This window comes from Gadus chalcogrammus, chromosome 15, assembly GCF_026213295.1.
Source record: "Gadus chalcogrammus isolate NIFS_2021 chromosome 15, NIFS_Gcha_1.0, whole genome shotgun sequence".
NCBI lineage: Eukaryota > Metazoa > Chordata > Actinopteri > Gadiformes > Gadidae > Gadus > Gadus chalcogrammus.
The window spans coordinates 18,512,218-18,532,183 of record NC_079426.1 but is presented as its reverse complement, the minus strand read 5'-3'; the positions used below and the strand labels follow the sequence as shown (position 1 = coordinate 18,532,183).

The window sequence follows — 19,966 nt, the reverse complement described above, 5'->3', positions numbered from 1 at the left end:
TTACCGCTTCCCGGCTCATCCCCGTTCGGTGGCTGGGACCGAATACCTTTACAGGTGTATTGTGTGTTGTAATGTCACCCGTGTGTTCTAATGTCTCATTTACAGGTGTATTGTGTGCTGTAGCTAATGCGCGCGCAGCATGGTGGGGCGAGCTAATGGGACTATGAGAATACCAGGAGTCCTTACCATATCTCCTCCAATGTCTGCTTGTATTGATTATGGACATGGGACGGAAGGTGAACACACATGACATTCGTTTACCATTAATATCAGGTCTACATTTACTTCACTGTCCAAAAGTGGATTACAAATGAGGTTGAAAAAACAACAACCCATTCAATAAATATTAGAGCCCTCAGCCGCGGTTCGTTAAGGGTGCGTCAGGTAATGTCAATCCGTGGAGATGGGAAAGGGGAAAGGGATAGGGAAGGAAGGGAGGCAGGAAGGACGGAAGGAAGGAAGGAGGAGAGGAAGGAAATAACTCTCCGGTGTCGCCTGTCTCCCGTCAGCTCGCGCTACTGTGCGGAAGGCTGGTCGCGAGCCTCCGTCTCCAGCAGCGTAGCGCACGCCGAGTGCTGCTCGACAGAGAGAGTGCGCGTGCACCATCCGCCTGTCACTACGCTCAAGCGCACGAGACATTTCTGTGCGCGTTTTTAGGCGACGACTACGGCACGCGGGAGTTTAAAGGATTGCCGCGCGGTGAACGGCAGCTGTTTTGTTTGACTCCATATATATATTTCCCCACGCGCGTTTGACCGTTCCGCGGTACACGGGCCATGGAGAACACAGTCAGAAACAGTTCTGATTTTGTTTACCTGAGTCGGTTCTCCAGTCCCGCCATGCTGTTCAACAGCACGATGTGTCGGAACCAGACGGACGGTAACAACACCTCGCGGTGTGAGCCGGACCGCGCAGCGACCGGCAACTTCGACGGCGGCGACACAACTCCGGTGATCATCGCGATTGTCATCACCGCGCTCTACTCCATCGTGTGTGTTGTCGGGCTGGTGGGCAACGTGTTGGTCATGTATGTCATCATTAGGTAAGTCAAACAGTAACACACGTGTGTGTGTGTGTGTGTGTGTGTGTGTGTGTGTGTGTGTGTGTGTGTGTGTGTGTGTGTGTGTGTGTGTGTGTGTGTGTGTGTGTGTGTGTGTGTGTGTGTGTGTATGCGTGTTGGAGCACGGTTTGTTTCATGCTTAAGTGTCCTTTCGTGATTTAATTTCAGCACCCTGAGCGCGCGTGTCGATTGGTAGGGTCTCCTGTTGCGCGCGAGCGCATGCATGTGACCACGCACGCACAGACATACACGCATGCACGAATACACACACACACACACACACACACACACACACACACACACACACACACACACACACACACACACACACACACAAACAAGCACTGACACACACACGCAAACACACACATACAAAGACCAAAGTGTCGTTGGAGCTAGAAGCAACCTGTTGCTGCGTTTTCTTGGTATGGTTGAATTTCCAAGGCAGTTTCATTTGGGCTTTATGATGGGCTGTATGTTAACAGCGCTCGCTCAAAAGTCAACTGCCCATCAAAACAACCTCTCTCTCATATTGCAAGTACTCCCCGCCCCAACATCTCCAGGGCTCTGCCTCGTGCACGCGCAAAAATCGATAGGCCTAAATAACACGTGTATCTTCTCACTAAAATGGAAGGAGTCTCGGTATGTATGTATGGCCTTCGTTTTTCTCAACATCACAATTGTCTGGGGTATTGCTGAGGACCCAAGGAAACGCAGTGTCGAGTTTGAGGTTGTTAGTAGAAGCAGTTGAGGAAAAGGTAGAAACGCAGCAGTACCGGAGGCCGGGGGCCTCTACGAATTCTCTTTTTTGCATAGGACATTTCTATGGAGATTACCCGAAAGTGCTTGGAGGAAAGTAATTCGAATTTTAAAAATGCTTAGTAAAGGAGCCTCGATGCTTCCTTTAACTCTCCTTTAGCATAGGTTACTCCTGAGCAAACTTTGCGAAAGGAAAGGAGATAGTGGTATCCAATAATCCTTTACGGCGGCAATATTTAAAGCAGCATGCCACCGACGAAGTTTACCGACTATACGAAGACGCATGAGAGACGCGGTAAAGCAGAAGTATAGAAGAGAAGAAAATACAATTGATAATATTCTATAACAATTCCAGAAACATATTATTTGAATCGAAATGAAATAATTTATTCTTGGTTATTAAGCACACACAAAATACACCGTAAGAAGATAAAGTGCCGACTTCACATTTAAGAAAAACTGGGGGCAGTTCATTTCAACAACATAAGTTGAGTTGAGCCTCTTGTTTTGCATGTGAATTGGCCTAAAATATTTTCGTTGGCCAAGTCCGACCTAAGTGACTCTCACTGTTGGCGTCGGCGACAACCTGATTGAAATCTATAGGCCTACGACAAGGACCAAGGGCGTCAGTTTGTTTTTAGAAGTGGTGGGGACAATAACCATAAGCTTGAGTGTGGTTTGAAAAGTGCTGGGTACCCTTATGTAAGCTATTCATCCATTCCAACGGCGTTGGAAACACCAGGGTATTGACTCGGGATATGTAATACTAATACACACAGGACAAAGAACTGTGTTGGCAATTTAACACTTATCTTGACATCAACAACGTTTACCAGACAAACAATGCCAGACTGTAAAGGGGGTACGAAATGAAACGAGGTACTGAGCATCAGCCTTTTGAAGACGAGCAAGGGCTGCTGGTAGCATATGTTATGCTGCATTAAAAAAAGAAGAAAAAAACAAGGGCCCAGAGGAGAATTGCATCTGCCAAATCCTGACCACCAGTAAACACTTGCGAAGGACCAATGTAGACTTCACTCGTTACAACATCATAAGCAAATTGCCCGCAAATAAAATCCCCTACAGTTTAGGATAATCACACAGGTTATGCGAGAACATATTTATGTCAGGATAGGCCTACCAGGCTCCAAGTCGTCACATATCTCAATCAGACAAAACAACTATAACCACATTGGCATAGCAATCGCACCGTGTGTAGCTGCTACTAGCTGCAATCTATATATACAATGCATACTAGCTGGAGCACCAACCAGAATCAGATCACAATCGCTTAGGACCATGGGTAACCTTTGGCCAGGTCATCACGAGCAAACAGAACCAGCAGCAAAGTTTACGTAAACCAATTTCTTACCTTATGTGGCCCTCCACATGCAGGCTAGATGATGTATCCATATCGTTATCCAGTGTCACAAACATGCTTTTTATAGGAAGCAAAAGGACCGGCTATTTTCTGAATAAAAATGTCAATTTTGGCTATCTGTCTTGAAACTTCTCCCGTGCGTTCACACCAAACGCAACGGGGCGACAAGATCCCATACAAAGTGAACGTATAGATGCGTATCGTGCGAAAAAATTTTGATTTGTCGCGCCACACTTACGCCGTGCGCAGGCGAGCGCGTTCACGAGGATTTGTGGCGTGACAAATTCGCTCGAGTTGAAATATTTCAACTTTGACACGAATTTCGCGTGATGACAGCCAATCAGCGTTCAACAGCGTGGCCACTGAGTGACATGTGTAACGTAACAGCCAATCAGCGTTCAACCGTCAAACTGCAGTGCAGTCCGGGGTGAACTGCAGCATGGAGGAGAAAGTGATTGTTGCCGTATGCGACTCTCGGAGCTCTATATATAATAGTATATAATATAATATAATTGTATATATAATATCACGGCCAAAAGCTCTGTGCGCCTCCGGATGGCCGTAGCGCGGGGAGCTCATAGGGATTGGGCTTCTCGGGAGTCGGGGTTTGTTCACCGGCGTTGCTATGGGTTCCGGTCTTGTGTGTTCCAACGGTTTATTAGGTAGGCCTATCTAATAAATGATGTCTTAGTGTGCGCCTATCGCATGATTTTAGACTCGACGATTTCGGTTGAGTATGTGGGGATTTTTTCAGTCGCAATTGGTTTGCACATATTTAAAAGTGGTGGGGACCAAATTCGTATTTCAAGTAGTGTGGGGGACATGTCCCCCCCGGAAGGGGCGGACTTACAAGCTCATATATGAGCTTGTAAGTCCGCCCCTTCCGGGAGACCCCATGGGACCTCTGGGCTAGGAAAATTAGAATGGGTTTCAATGGAGAGAAAGTAATTATTTCTGGTCCCAGTCTTTATATGCCCTGGATTACACATATTTTGTTTGTGGACTTAAATTATACTTTTTCATGCAAAGAAAACAAAAAAGAATCGCGAAGAAATTTGATAATGTTAGGTTTTGTGTGAGGCTGCTTTGTGAACTACAGCACCTCGCTGCTCTCGACGTGAATGATATACGTCACCACCACTCTGGTACAGACATGGCGATCTCTTTGCTCCACTGATTTTTTCCAAGGGGAGGATAAAAGCATCGAAAGAGGTGAAAACCATTGTAAGTCGGGGCATATGGAGAGTTTTAATTATGCCGATGCGGAGATTGTCGGTCTTGTCCACGCCAGTTGTAGGGAGCGTGATGTCACATACGAGACATGTAGTCTTTCTCATTGCGTTTTCTCTACAATCATCATTTTAATCCACAAACAACGTATGTGTAATCCGGGGCATACACTGGAAAAAGTCTTCTGTTGAACCAAGTAAAAAAAATATGGGTAATGGTTCACATCTATATTACATAACTTGAGCCAATGACAAATATATAGCTTGCCTCAAACAATATTTCCTATGTTCATAAAAACAAAATAATACAACTTGGCACCAAGTATAATTCTATTCTTTGAATGAAGTTAATACATTTAAATCGTATGTATCCTAAACAAAAAAATATTGATTCACTCCAACAATTGGTTCTCATTTAAGAAATATCTATCAGAAATAATTTGGTTTATCCAATCAAAAAGATTACAATTTAATCAAACAATTGTTTCTCATTATTGTATACATCATCATCATCATTTTTTCCTGCTCGGCTCTCGCCGCTTCATGGCCTTGAGGCGCTTCTGTCTGGATTCGACATCACATCGCGACATCGGTCAGAGTTAGGTGCTTTGCCAAAGACACCTCGATACACTGCTTGGTGAAGCCGGGGATTGAACCAACAACCTTCAGATTACCAGCCAACCCGCTCTACCACCTGAGCTACTGCCGCCAGTGGGTCATCATCACTCTGGTCAAGCATAGCGCTTTCACCTCAAAAAGTCGCCAAAAGTCACCAATAGCAGCTGAAAAAGAAGCTAGATTTGTCGCTTGTCGCTGTTTTGAAAAAAAGTCGCCAAAGGGGTCTGAAAAGTAGCTAAATATAGCGACAAAATCGCTAAGTTGGCAACACTGCGGTTTGGTCCAGTAGTCGTAAGCGTCTTTGTATTTAATGCGCATGCGCAGGCTTGTACGTAACCTTGACATTTTACATTTGTCAAAATAGATATTTCTTAATTGAACTCCTAACTAAAAATATCTATATTTCACAGTATTTTGAAGTAAAAAAAAGTTATTTTAAAAATAAAACAAAAAATGTTTATTTGAATTGAATTACAAAATAATAATCAGATGAAGTGCGGCATAAATCCCTTTTTCCAGTGTAGAGTACTAAAGTGTGACGTCACGTTTCCATAGCAACCGATTTTCCGTTCCACACAAACCAAATTAACAAGGGGAAATCCTATGCCACACGAACGTTTAATAGAAAAGGAACGATTTTTTGGCGAATTGATTTGCGAGTTTGCTTTACCAATGATGTGAGTAATATTTAGATTGGGCCAATTTACCGTTACATTATAAACTTTTTCTTTCATGCTAGCGCAAACTTTTCATTACCCCAGGGGAATACATGAAGGCCTCGACATGTTTCGATTGCTAGTGATTTTCACCTCTTTAAATTGATTTATTTTCATTTTGAAAGAAACACATTGAAGCATTGGAAAACGCCATCTCTCATTCGGTTGTTTAGAACTGAAAATCCGGTTGCCAGGACAACATGACGTTTTCACTTTGGTACTCTATTTGAAACCACTACACTACCATAATCCTAAAGTGTAACACAACATCTTTGATTGGTGGAACTTGCTGATACCATGGACACGTTTACTACACCCGCGAAAATCAAGATGTCGATGATTGCCACTGAACTGCTTACCACAGAATAAAACATGATTTTGCTTAGATTAATGGAAAGTTGTTGTAAGAGCTGTAGAGGAAATGAGCTGTACATGTTGAAAAATATGTTGATATAGAATATATGATAAAAGTGAAAATATATGATATAGCACTAGCAGCGCTTTTTTACTAATGTTCAATTCAATTCAATTGAATTGAATTGAATTGAATTGAATTGAATTGAATTGAATTGAATTGAATTGAATTGAATTGAATTGTGACGAGCATCGGCGTCAGTTTGGTATGAAATGTGCTGGGGACAGAGACGCATTCGGAAGTGCATTTTCAGAAGTGCTGGGTACAATGAGGATGCACTCTTCTTTCTCTCTTGAGTGCCTGTAATGAATGCGTGTTTAAGTTCAGAAGGGCCAAACGTGTGGCTACACACAGCACTATAAAAGTCGTCAAGATTGAAAAAGAAAAAAATATTTGTTGCACAGCTGAATGCTGTATCACATCATGAGCTGGTTGTTCTCAATTCACAACATGCATTCCATCAAAACTAGCCTACATCAGGCTTTCTGACCAAAACTCATGCACTCCCCCCCACAAATATTCAAGAATTCAAGCAAAGCAAGAATGATCAAAAGTCACTTTCTGTCAAGAAGAGACTGACTCCACCGACTATCAATTGCAATTTAAAACAGCCGACCACTTGAGTGCAAAAAACACAGAAGACCTCGCCACAGCACCAGCAAATTGTAAGCAATAAATATTGTGTCTTACCTTTATTTATGTGGCAGTGGTCTGCAGATGCATCCCATGGTGTAGCCCACCACATCCATTTAGTTCAACAGGTTATCGTTCATGGTCCATGGTCCATTCTGTCCATGGTACTAGCAACCTGCTCTGGTGCTTTTTACCTATGTATTCAGGCTAAAGTGGCTTGATTGTCTGATGCCTCATCATCCCAGCCAAAGAGTTTTGGTATTATTAATAATGGCTACTTGCCAAATCGAAAAAATAACTTCCCACAGTGTGTCTTTTTCCAATGTATTTGTTATCATTTGTAGCGTTGATCAGCAGAGAAATAGTTCGCCAAAGTCTTTGACGTCGCTTAAAGGTCCCATGACATGCTATTTTATGTATTCTTTAATATAGGTATTAGTGGGCAACTAACACAGTATTCAAAGACGTTCCTGAAATTCAGCCGTGGTGCAGAGTTACAGCCACTCCGAGCCAGTCGCACATTGAGCTTCCCCCAAATGCGCTGTTTCGGTGGGCGTGTCAAGGAGGAGGGTGGGGGTGTGGCCCTGAGCAGCTTGCAGCCACCATGCGCTCTGTTTACAGTGGATGTATCGCAATGGCGAGGCGCACACCCTTTAGCCGTGTTCTGTAAATATTCTAGAACACACGGGAGTCCTGGAGCTCTATAGCTAAATATTATCATATAGCCTACACAGATATCTATATCATATAATATATATTATCACGGCCAAAAGCTGTGTGAGCCGATATTATGAATCTCAAACGACCGCGTTGGGTTCTCCGACGTTCCTGGTTCTTCAACGTCCACATCAATGTGAATACACACACTGTAACGCAAGTGTTTCTTGTCGGTTCTTTGACGTGTCTTGTATTTCCACAACGAGACTGTCGTGGGGGTTATCTGAGCCATGGTTGAGAAGGAATTGGGGGAAAGGAACTTTGGTTTGACTCGCTGAAGTAGGTACATGAACTGCGACATGCCGCGAGGCACCATCGCCCGGCAGCGGGCAGCGCGCAGTTCAGTCGACTTCAGGTTGATGTGAAAGTGGAAGAACCAGAGACGTCGCAGAAACCGACAAAGTCATTTGTGATTCATAATATCGTCTGGAGGCGCACACAATATGTTATATGATATAGATATCTATGTATTATATGATATTATTTAGATATAGAGCTCCAGGACTGTAACGCAAGTGTTGTACACTTCCTTGTTATTTGGATAACCGTTCTGCTGTTGGTGTGATGGCGCATATCACGTCGGACTCTCGTCTCTGGTATTTCTACAACGAGACTCGTATTGGGGGTTATCTCAGCCAAAGTTGAGAATGAATTGGGGGGAAGGAACTTTGGCTTTGACTCCCTCAAGAACATGAACCACGACATGGAGGAGAAAGGGATTGTTGGCGGCGAATGTCTCCCGCTTGAGCCCCGCTGAGGGACCACCGCCGGAGGCGGAGGTGCCTAAGCGCTGCCCGGCAAAGATCCCTTTCTCCTCCTTGTCGTGGTTCATGTTCTTGACTTGAGGGAGTCAAAAGCCAAAGTTCTTTCCCCCCAATTCATTCTCAACCTTGGCTGAGATAACCCCCAATACGAGTCTCGTTGTAGAAATACCAGAGACGAGAGTCTGACGTGTTATGCGCCATCACACCAACAGCAGAACGGTTATCCAAATAACAAGGAAGTGTACAACACTTGCGTTACAGTCCTGGAGCTCTATATCTAAATAATATCATATAATACATAAATATCTATATCATATAACATATTGTGTGCGCCTCCAGACGATATTATGAATCACAAACGACTTTGTCGGGTTCTGCGACGTCTCTGGTTCTTCCACTTTCACATCAACCTGAAGTCGACTGAACCGCGCGCTGCCTGCTGCCGGCTGCCCGCTGCCGGGCGATGGTGCCTAGCGGCAACCGGCGGCATGTCGCAGTTCATTTACTTCAGCGAGTCAAACCAAAGTTCCTTTCCCCCAATTCCTTCTCAACCATGGCTCAGATAACCCCCACGACAGTCTCGTTGTGGAAATACAAGACACGTCAAAGAACCGACAAGAAACACTTGCGTTACAGTGTGTGTATTCACACACACACATGTGGTGCTCGCACGGTCGAGTCTCATTGGCGGGCCAACGTCTCTGGGCGGGCCAGGCAGAGTAAGGGGAGGAGCTGAGATTCCTCATGACGTCATGAGCACAGACATTCCAAATCAGCGCGCTCGAGCCTCCGTTTTTTCAAAGGCGAGCCGAACAGCTAGTGCTCGTTTTACACCAAACACAAGTTTTAGCCACTGGGGGACCATAGGCAGGCTAGGGGAACTCATATTTATGTTAGAAAACCTCACAAAGTGAGATTTTCATGTCATGGGACCTTTAACAACCGAATACGCTGGGGTTGATAAGTTACCAGACTGCGGAGTGATTCAGATGAAGTGAATCATAGGCAAGAAAATAACACTTTCCTTGACAGCGGTCAAATATAATGGACGTGGGCATTTCACTGCATTGAGAAGAGCCGTGTAATAAACAAAAATAATTGACAGCTGAACGTTAGGAAGGCCCATGCAAGTGAATGGAGCAGTCTACAGCATTGAGAAGAGCCGTGTAATAAGTAAGGGATAATGTATAGAACGCCGGTCTTTATCGGGAAAATTGACAGGACACCGACGCACAGCGAAGGTGTCTTGCTTCGCCCTGAAGGGGCTTATTTTCGATAATGAACGGCGACGTTCTATACATTATCCCGCCTATTACACGGTTACTTGCCAAAACGAAAAAATAACTTCACATAGTGTGTCTTTTTACATTTTATTTGTTACCAGCATTCGTAGTGTTGATCAGCAGAGAAATAGTCTGCGCCGAAGACGTTGACGTCGCTTAGCAACCGAAGACGCTGGGGTTGAAAAGTTACCGGACTACGTGAGGAGTGATACCAAAGACGTTATTAGAGGCAAAAAGTCCTTTGTTTTCCTTGACAGCGCAATGGTGAATTATCAAACATAATTCACCGGCGGAAGTTGTGAAGAGCACATGCAAGTGAACGGAGCGTTCCACGGCATTGAGAAGACCCGTGTCCTAATCCATAATTATTGAGCTCAAATTTTTTTATTTTTTTTTTACAAGTGGTGGGTACAAAATTAATTTTGACGAAATGGGGGGGGGGGTCGAAATTAATGGGGGTCTCAAAGAATGCATACGCTTCAACCTGTGGCTCCAGCCCTACAGGAAATGACTCAGCAAGTGCTCCATCTCGTTGCACCCAGCGGCTCGCTTGCAAGATTTTGGCCTGAAGTTCTTCCCCGACCTACACCCTAGCCATCCAACATGCATATCTGAGAATTAGGCCTCTCTTTAATAATGACAAAAAGTTATGAGAGAAATACACCTGAACTTTTTGTTATCTCATAAGAGGCGTGGTGCCGGCTCCTTTTGACCCCAGACTTCAAAAACGTGGCCACAGGCCAGCTGTGTCTACACAACTTAAGCCACAAATGTACACCTCCATCCCACAAAAAATGGGGACAAGAAACTAACCTCTGTCTTATGTACATTCACTGTACTGTTGGAGGTCACGCCCCTTTTCCGGCCTTTTCGAGATAGCTAGGGATACTAAAATGTTTACACACATATCCCGGGGCCCCGAGAACGACATATCCGAGATTTGGAGTTCTAGCACTTAGAGAAAAAAAGTTTTCCCAAATGGACTGTCATTTGGACAAAGCCCCTTTTTTTTTTACTTCATTTAATTCTTCATTATTCAGGCGTTACAGAACTTTCATGGCCATGAATAAATAATACGAACTACAGTTTACTTTAATTTGTTTGTTCTTGAATTGACGTAGAATGGGAGCAAAGACTGGGAAATGCGTTTATCCAATAAACAGCTTGCAGGTCAAGTCCATTTTCGGAAATGTAGGGGGATATATGAGCAGCCCCACGTCTAATGGCATGGCCCTAAAGACGCGTCAGACAGAGAAGGCGAAGAAGCGGATGCTGGAGGGGGATGCATCTAAGTGCTCAAGTCAGGCATTAACGAGTTGTGCAGGTGAATTAGCCAGAGCTCCACCATTGACGTTATTGCTCGGCGGGAGCTAGCACAAGCTGCTAGTCAAATGTGTATGTGCTGGCTGGTATATTTCAGACGAATTAATGACTTAACTGATCTTTCTCTTTTAATGGATGGAGAATATGTTAACAGATTTGGAACATGTAGTAGTAGTCGTGTAGTCGTGTCAACACATTACACCGGTATTACCGAGCATAAATGGTATAAACTTTGAAACTAGGTCAACCACCATCTTCTCCGTCAACTCTCCTCTCACACTCGTTGACAGCGTCTTATAACGTTCTATATATAATAGTATAATATAATTGTATAGATAATATCACGGCCAAAAGCTCTGTCTGCCTCCGGATGGCTGTAGTGCGGGGAGCACTATGGCCATCCGGAATGCTTTTGTTTACCGGCGTTGCTATGGTTACCGGTCTTGTAAGGAAGTGCGCCAATTCTCGGAGCGCCAATTCCGTTACGCACAGAGCACATTCTCCCGGTGGCTATTAGTGCCCCACTCCGCCCCTGCTGAAAGCGCCCAGGTGAGAGGAAGAATTTCCCGAAAATCTACATAGTTTTTTGTGCTGTGATTCGTGTCAGGTTGCGCTATAGGAGTCATTAATAAGAAATTAAGACCAGAAAAGTAGTATAATAGGTCCTCTTTAATAAATACTTGACTAGACTATTTATCTATCTAGGCTATTAGTCAACAATTATATTATTGGGGAATATTGGGGAATAGCCCGAGACCGAAGGTTTATTTGTTGTTATCAGCTGACATTTTGCGATGAAAACAATATCGAGTTTGAGATGTCAATCATGGGATATTGCCCAATATCCCGAGATAGCGAACCAATCAAATTGCGCCATCTTAGGAGGTTCACGTGTAGCATACTAACTATAGATAACATCTATGTATTTATCTATGTATCTTTATAATCTGCTGAGCACTCTCTTACTAGTCTCTACTCTCAAGGGTCTCAATGCGGCTTTGGTCCGTGTCTCCCCAACGTGACGTCATGCAATGCATTCTGGGGGAAATGAGAATCAATAGCAAACCGCTAAAATAGTACCTACTTTTTCGTATAACATCCGTTTTGTGATACCTAACAACATTAAATACAATAAATAACAGTTTAAATCTTAAATACCAACAAGCAAATTGCATAAATCCGTTGGTGTGGGTACCGGATTGACTCGGCTGCCAGATCGACTCGGGGTCCTGCGCTTACAGATGACGTATCGACACTTGACGTATCGACGCAAGCCAACGGACAAAACCCGGAAGGGTTGTTTATAAACGGGCCTCAATCATGGACTTCAAAAGAAGGCTCAATCCGTTTTGGTTTTGATTTCATTGAACGCAGCCTGTTCTTTCGCACAAAAAAAAGCCATTGGAAACACGTCTAAAAGCACTGATGAATGCATATGTAACCCAGTTCCTGTTAGGGACTCTTATTCTGAAGGAGGAGAACGGAAGTGTCTGCATGTGGGTCGCTGTTTTGACTCTGTGTTGGGAGCGCTGGAAATAAAGTGGATCGCCTCGTTCAGTGAATGGAGTTAACCGATTCTTCTTTTATATATTACCCAAGTATAGGCAACAATAATTTGTACATTAGATTATTATTCATAGATTAGAAAACAAAAGGAGATCGTTAATACTTGGGAATAACATGGGAATTAATGAAACGCGCATGCGCATCTAAAAGACAGGGTTTACAGGAAGTGCGTCATTATTGCGCATCTAGGACCCCGAGTCGATCTGGCAGCCGAGTCAATCTGACACCAACACAGGCTAAACTAACTAACTAAAAGTTAATCAACAACTGTCCGTTTTGTTCTGTATCCGTGTCAAATTAACCACTGGTAGTCAACGGCTTTATTGTTTGTTAGCAAAACATATAATTGTGGATGTGGCCCAGACACACATAGTCAGGGGCACCAAGAGGGTGTGTGTGTGTGTGTGTGTGTGTGTGTGTGTGTGTGTGTGTGTGTGTGTGTGTGTGTGTGTGTGTGTGTGTGTGTGTGTGTGTGTGTGTGTGTGTGTGTGTGTGTGTGTGTGTGTGTGTGTGTGTGTGTGTGCGCGTTACTGTTTATGTTGGTTTGTGTCAATGGATGGATGGGAGACATTGTTAAAGTTCCTGACTAGAAAAGGGCCATAAAATGCAATCCACCAGCACAGGCGCAGCGAGAGACCAGCGAGAATTCCTCTTCGGTCGTTGTTGTCGATTCGTCGTCTCGGTTGTCAGTAAAGAGCTAGCCAGAGCCAAAGCATGAAGATACGCTTGTGTGCACATCGCTGGGACTTCCACAGGGGGCAATTGAGTATCGATGACAGATGGGCTGTCAAATAAGCAGATTCAGAGTTGACAAAGGAGAACGATTGTGTGAGGAATGGGCTATAGAAACAAGAAAGACTAAACGGCTTTCACGCTATCCTGCTGCTTTACCCTGTCTGAAAGCTTTCATATAGCTAAATTCTGAACACATCTCTGGTGCAAAACATTGACCAGTGCTTGTGAATCTCACATCTATATATTTGTGCACCTATTCTATAAATATATCTTCCTTTCCAAACAACCCATCTTACAACATATTTTTGGGGGAGATAACGTGGACATGCACTATGAATAATGTAGGTGTGTTTCACTTTGGCCTTCGGCATCACGTCTCTGTGATAAGAACGATCTCCCTCTGAAGATGCTGTTCTCGGCAGGAGGCTGAGGGTCCACAACAGGGGCCATCGTTGTAAAAAGAGAGGCCACTGCGTCCAGTGCAGCCCCATCCCATAGAGGGGCCTTCCCCATCATGACAACAGACATGATGCACACAAAATAAGAACATCTAATAGTTTGATCATCTTGTGGATTAAAACTCCCCATTTCCGAGGCTCCCTGCGTGAACCCATTGTACTGTAAAAAGATTATTTGGAAATTGGCCGCATTCGATTTGAGGAGACGCTTCAGAGTTCCACCTCTACTGTTCTCTACCTCATCTCCCAAAGGTCATTTTGACGAGATGTCTTGAGAGAAAAAGACAACTGTATTGTGACGTGCTTATGTGTCTTGATTGCATTACCCATGATCGATGTTGTGTCCATAGAAGCATTAGAAAGGGGTTAAAGTACAATTCTAGATAAATCTATAATAATGTTATACATCAGCAATAAAGTCTCAGGTTTAAAGGCAACAACCAGGTAATCCGTTGTAGTGAGCGATGACATGGAGTAGAACGCTTCCTTTTTAAAGACACTTACGAGCGGGAAAAATAAAGATGAAAAAATGGTTGTTTTATGTGAGAAAGGGAGGGTGGTTGGGGAGAGAGGAGGGCAGAGAGAATGGTGTTGATGCCCAACCGATACCCGAGGGTTGGACATTCCCGTGGGACCAGCATTTCTCTGACAATCCCTTGATTATCTCCTTAACAGCTGAAAGCAAATCAATGACGCGTGGAGGGTGTTTGATGTGCATCACTTCATCAACCTGAACAGAACGAAGGACACTACTTAGCGCTGGGGTATGGAACCCAGGGCTGGCAGAGTCCCTGTGGGTTGAAGACAGATTTGTTATTTCAAGTAATTATAAAATAGATATCCAATCGTTTTTTTTTATCCTCTTTCATCTTCGAGTCTACGTTGTGAGTTAATTTGCAAATCGAAGCTAATGCATGTGTAATTAAAAGCGTCACCGATAGCGCCTGGCCCCAGAAATCCCTGCTCTTTGAAATACGGTACATGATCCAAGCCAGCTTAATCTATCATGGAGTATTCATATTCCATGGAGCACCGGTTCCCAAACCAACACACGTTGAAAGCTAATTCGCCGTTGGAATGGATGAAATACAGCATTTTATGCTCTGTGTTGTGTTTGAAGTAGATTGGTTTGACTGGTGCACTTGACAAGGGCAGGGCCATGGCTTTTGATGGTTTGCCAGGCCATTAATGCTCATCATGTATTCTCTGGTAGTATTTCAACCACAGCCATTATTGATCTTTTTTTGCCAAGCCCTTCACCTGAACATTTTTCTTAGAATCCCATTTGGCACACATGCAGTGATGTTGGGATGTGTGCAGAGCTATGCGTGGATTGATGCCTTTGCAACACAACAAACTTCCCGCTTCATGAGTTTGACTAATGAGACTTACGGGAAATAAAGGGAAATGTTTGTTTCTCCCTCTGGAAATAAATCATTTTGTATCAGTGATAAAAAAAAATATATATATATATGGACTCACTGCAGAATAGTTGCTTGATAACAGGCTCCGTTAGACCTTATGTTGAATATAACGTTTAATGCCGATCCCCAAGACTTTTTTATCTTTCCTATTCTGTCTCACTTTTTAAGGAATTTAAGGACTATTTTTTTATGGACATTTTCGACGGCAAAGTATTCGGACTAATTTAAGAGAATAATCATGGGGACTTGTCTGCAATGCTGCAAGACAGTTCAAATAATCTACGCAACAAGAAGTCAGTCGATTCGCATGGCCTCTCGGTATAAGTATATCATTGCTACAGTGGAAATGTAAATGAAATCTATCTTAACACCTTTCAATTAGAAAAAGGAAGGGAGGTATCTCTAGGTCTAAGGAGAATTTATACAAATTCCTTTTTAATTGACTAGTAATTATACAATGATATCTATCTAACATTGTAATTATATAAACAATATCAAATTATACAAGGTTTATATAATTTGTATATAATTGTATATTATAGTTCCTCTACTATTTGTTTGTCAATCTTCTTTCACCCTGTTGTTAGAACCGATATATCTTTTCCATTTCGCAAATTACCAAAAAGGATATTTACTAGAAAATGGAAATGTAGTCTTGCACTCTCTGTCCCCACTTATAGTGAAAGCTGTGAATGCCATTTTACAGCATTGGTTGAGTGTGGGTAATGACAGCACTTGGGTCATAAAGGATTTCCTCGAACCCAGGCCTCCAACCCCCGCCTTCCCCCTGCTCCAGGCGCTGCACTTACGTCGGCAAACCTCTTCGCAAACAAAACAAGACCAGAATCCTGCCTGCTTATCAAAAAAAATCGATTTCAGTTCAACAGGAACAAATGGGTTCCATAGGGAATAGGTTACTATTGACACTGCTTTCCGTTGCCATGGAAACATTATAGGCCTAAGTGTGTGTACCCCCTTTGCCCCACCGTAGGGGGTTAGTTTGTGAGCTGAGAAAGTACCTATTACACACACAGGCAAGAACATAAATCTTTAGAATCTGACCTGTTTGAATTGTCAGAGCTAAGATGTGGGGGAGGTTCATCGATTGCAACAGCTGTGTGTATTTGCAACAGCTGATGTGTCATAGAGGCCATTCCCTGTGCACCATACCTTTAAAATACATGCAGTAGCAAACACCACCCATTTTGATATTTTAGAAGCTACCTAAAATACCACCACACGAAGGGGCGACACGACTCCATACAAAGTCAACAGAGACACGAATCGGGCGTAGGGCTGGGCGATATGACCAAAATATCATATCCCGATATAGGTCATTAATATCCCGATAACGATATACATCACGATATAGCACATTTTCTGTAAATTCAATGAATAAATACCGTATTTTCCGCACTATAAGGAGCACCGGAGTATAAGCCGCAGCAGCTAAATTGAATGATGTGTACATAAGCCGCACTGGACTATAAACCACAGGTGTTTTATTGTTTAATTACCATTAGGACTGGCCCAAATGCCATTTTTCAGGCTTCGAATACTTGTTGGTTTTTCCGAGCGAATATTCGAATACTCGTTCCAGAAAAAAACTGTCCTTTGCCGCACCATTATATAAGCCGCAGAATCGAAAAATAAGAAAAAAAAAGGCGCGTCTTATGGTCCGAAAATTACGGGAGTTTATATAAAGTGAACACATGGAAAGGCCTATTTCGTAGCCCCTCTTTTAGGTACGAGCTCACTTTGTCTTGGCTGGTCGTGGGAGTCCTTCTCCTATTTAGAATTGTCACGTTCACTCTCCTCCATGTTTGTTTGTGTTGCGTTCATGTGCCGTGTGGAAGAATGTAAAGCGTCGTCAAATGACGTAAAATATTACCGTAAAGAGTGTGATATGCGACAAGACGATATAAACGATAAAGGATAATATGAAACGATAGACATTTTTATATCATCACACGATATATATCGTCATATCGCCCAGCCCGATTCGGGCTAATATTTCGCTGGAAAAAACATGCAACAAGATTTGATTTGTAGCGCCATGCACGGGCAAGCGCGTTCACGACGTGGACTTGCAGCGCGACACTTTCGCTCGAGTTGAAATATTTGAACTTTGCTGCGATGACAGTCAATCAGCGTTCAACAGCGTGGCTGGCCACTGAGTAACGTAACAGCCAATCAGTGTTCAACCGGCCAACAATTCCCCGCAGTGCAGTCCGGGGTGAACCAAAGCCTGGAGGAGAAAGTGATTGTTGCCGTTTGGGACTCCCGGAGCTCTTAATATATGATATTTTATGATATTATATATAATATATCACAGCAAAAAGCTGTGTGAGCCTCCGGTTGGCCGTAGCGGGGGTAGCTCTCGTGGGGATTGGGCTTTGCGGGGTTTTTTGTAGTTACCGGCGTTGCTGTGGTTACCGGTCTATTGTGTTCCAACGGTTTATTAGCGGTGGTACCTAATCAATACTTGCGGCTTTCTAATCAATACTTCATTCACTGCCTCTTCCCTGGTCATTACAATATTATGAATAGACTGCGTCGGGTTCTCCGACGTCTCTCCATCTTCCACAACAGGTGGAAAGGTGCAATGGTGGTTATCTCGGCCATGGTTCGGAATGAATTGGCATGAAGCACCGTTGGCGGGCAAAAGATATGGCGCGACAAATTCGCCTGATAAAACTTGCACAAAATTGCACAGCGACGGATTATGATTTGTCACGCAACAAAACTTTGGCGACAACGCGAACGGGCGACAAATGTGTATTTTGGTGTGATCGCAGAGTACTTCCTCAAAAGAAGGCCAAAGATATATTTATGTCTGGGATTTATAACAGTATACCTTCCTTTACCTTCTGTCATCCCTACACCAGAACTAAGTGAGACCCACCGTTCTCAACCTATAAATGAGGTCCTATGTAAGCAAACGGTTTGCTTTGTTCTGTAAAATAATGGGTTAGACGGTTTGAACCACCTTATCTAGGCCTACTTCAATTCTGCTCATGGCTTTTCACTACCATTATTTTATAAATTGTGCGAAACATTAAACAGACACCCAGCGCTTATTATAAAGCCTTATGGCAACACAGAGCTTATTCTAAAGCCTTATATTAACAGCTTATTTAAAGCCTTATGGTAACACAGAGCTTGTTCTTAAGCCTTATGGTAACAGGGCTTATTGTAAAGCCTAATAGTAACACATCTTATTGTAAAGCCTTATGCTAACATTACACCAGCGTGCGGTGACCCTAAATTTCAGTGGGGCATAAACTACTGGTGTATGACCACACCCACAATTTATATGTTTTTTTATATGTACATATTATATACATATATTATATATATATTATATATATATATATATATATATATATATATATATATGCTTCACATCACTCACACCCGTGGTCCATAAATCCCCTTGCACACACTTGCTCGAAAAAGTAGACATGGGAAACAAAAAACAGTGTTTCTCTTTGAGCAACAACATAGCCATTTTTTCTTTTCTTACGATGCTCGGGAGAAAGTTCTGTTGTAAGTTTTCCCCCTATCCTTCGTTTCCTTCGCAATTTCTATTGCAGCCTGCAGGGTTATTACAAAGGAACGCGGTCGCTAAGCTGCCCTGCCCCAACATTGCATGACACGTTAAACTCAACTACAATCGCCCCCATCATCCAGAATTTGATGTCCACAGACCAAAAATAGTCAGAAAGCCTACAGAAACTATAGATAGTTAATGTGACAATCACATTATTAAAAATAGACTTATAGCAATTTTTTACTGAGGAACAATTTTTTGGTTAGTAATAGTATTTCGCTGCCTCACCTGCCCATATGGACAGCACGTGCCTGGGTAACGCATAGCTTATTGTAAAGCCTTAAGGTAACACATAGAGCAGATGTTAACACAGAGGTTATTGTAAATTCTAATGGTAACACAGCTTATTGTTAAGCCTTATGGTAACACAGAGCAGATGGTAACACAGAGCTTATTGTGAAGCGTAATGGTAACAGGGTTTATTGTAAAGCCTAATGGTACCAGGGCTCTTTGTAAAGCCTAATGGTAACAGGGCATATTGTAAAGCTTCATGGTAACAGGGCTTATTGTAAAGCCTGATGGTAACTCACATCTTATTGTAAAGCCTTATGGTAACACACAGCTTATTGTAAAGCCTTATGGTAACACACATAGCAGATGGTAACACAGAGCTTATTGGAAAGGCTTATGGTAATAGGGCTTATTGTAAAGCCTTATGGTAACACATAGAGCAGATGTTAACACAGAGCTTATTGTAAAGCCTAAATGGTAACACAGATCAGATGTTAACACAGAGCTTATTGTAAAGCCTAATGGTAACACAGATCAGATGGTAACACAGAGCTTATTGTGAAGCCTAATGGTAACAGGCTTATTATAAAGCCTAATGGTAAAATGGTTTATTGTAAAGCCTAACGGTAACAGAGCTTATTGTAAAGCCTAATGGTAACAGGGCTTATTGTAAAGCCTGATGGTTACACACAGCTTATTGTAAAGCCTTATGGTAACAGGGCTTATTTTAAAGCCTTATGGTAACACACGGCTTATTGTAAAGCCTTATGGTAACACACAGCTTATTGTAAAGTCTTATGGTAACACACATCTTATTGTAAAGCCTTATGGTAAAAGGGCTTATTGTAAAGTCTTATGGTAACACACATCTTATTGTAAATCTTTATGGTAAAAGGGCTTATTGTAAAGTCTTATGGTAACACACAGCTTATTGTAAAGCCTTATGGTAACACACAGCTTATTGTAAAGCCTTATGGTAAAAGGGCTTATTGTAAAGTCTTATGGTAACACACAGCTTATTGTAAAGCCTTATGGTAACAC

At 42.8% G+C, this 19,966-nt stretch overlaps 1 protein-coding gene across 1 annotated transcript in view; it reads left to right on the top strand.

Annotated features, from left to right (window-relative positions):
- The first annotated feature begins 776 nt into the window (after positions 1-776).
- The window catches only part of oprm1 (opioid receptor, mu 1), a 56,030-nt gene continuing 36,840 nt past the window's right edge, over positions 777-19,966 (top strand). Inside the window, exon 1 of the mRNA XM_056608863.1 lies at positions 777-1,042. Coding sequence (XP_056464838.1) covers positions 777-1,042 — 266 coding nt within the window. The remainder of the gene's footprint in view (positions 1,043-19,966) is intronic.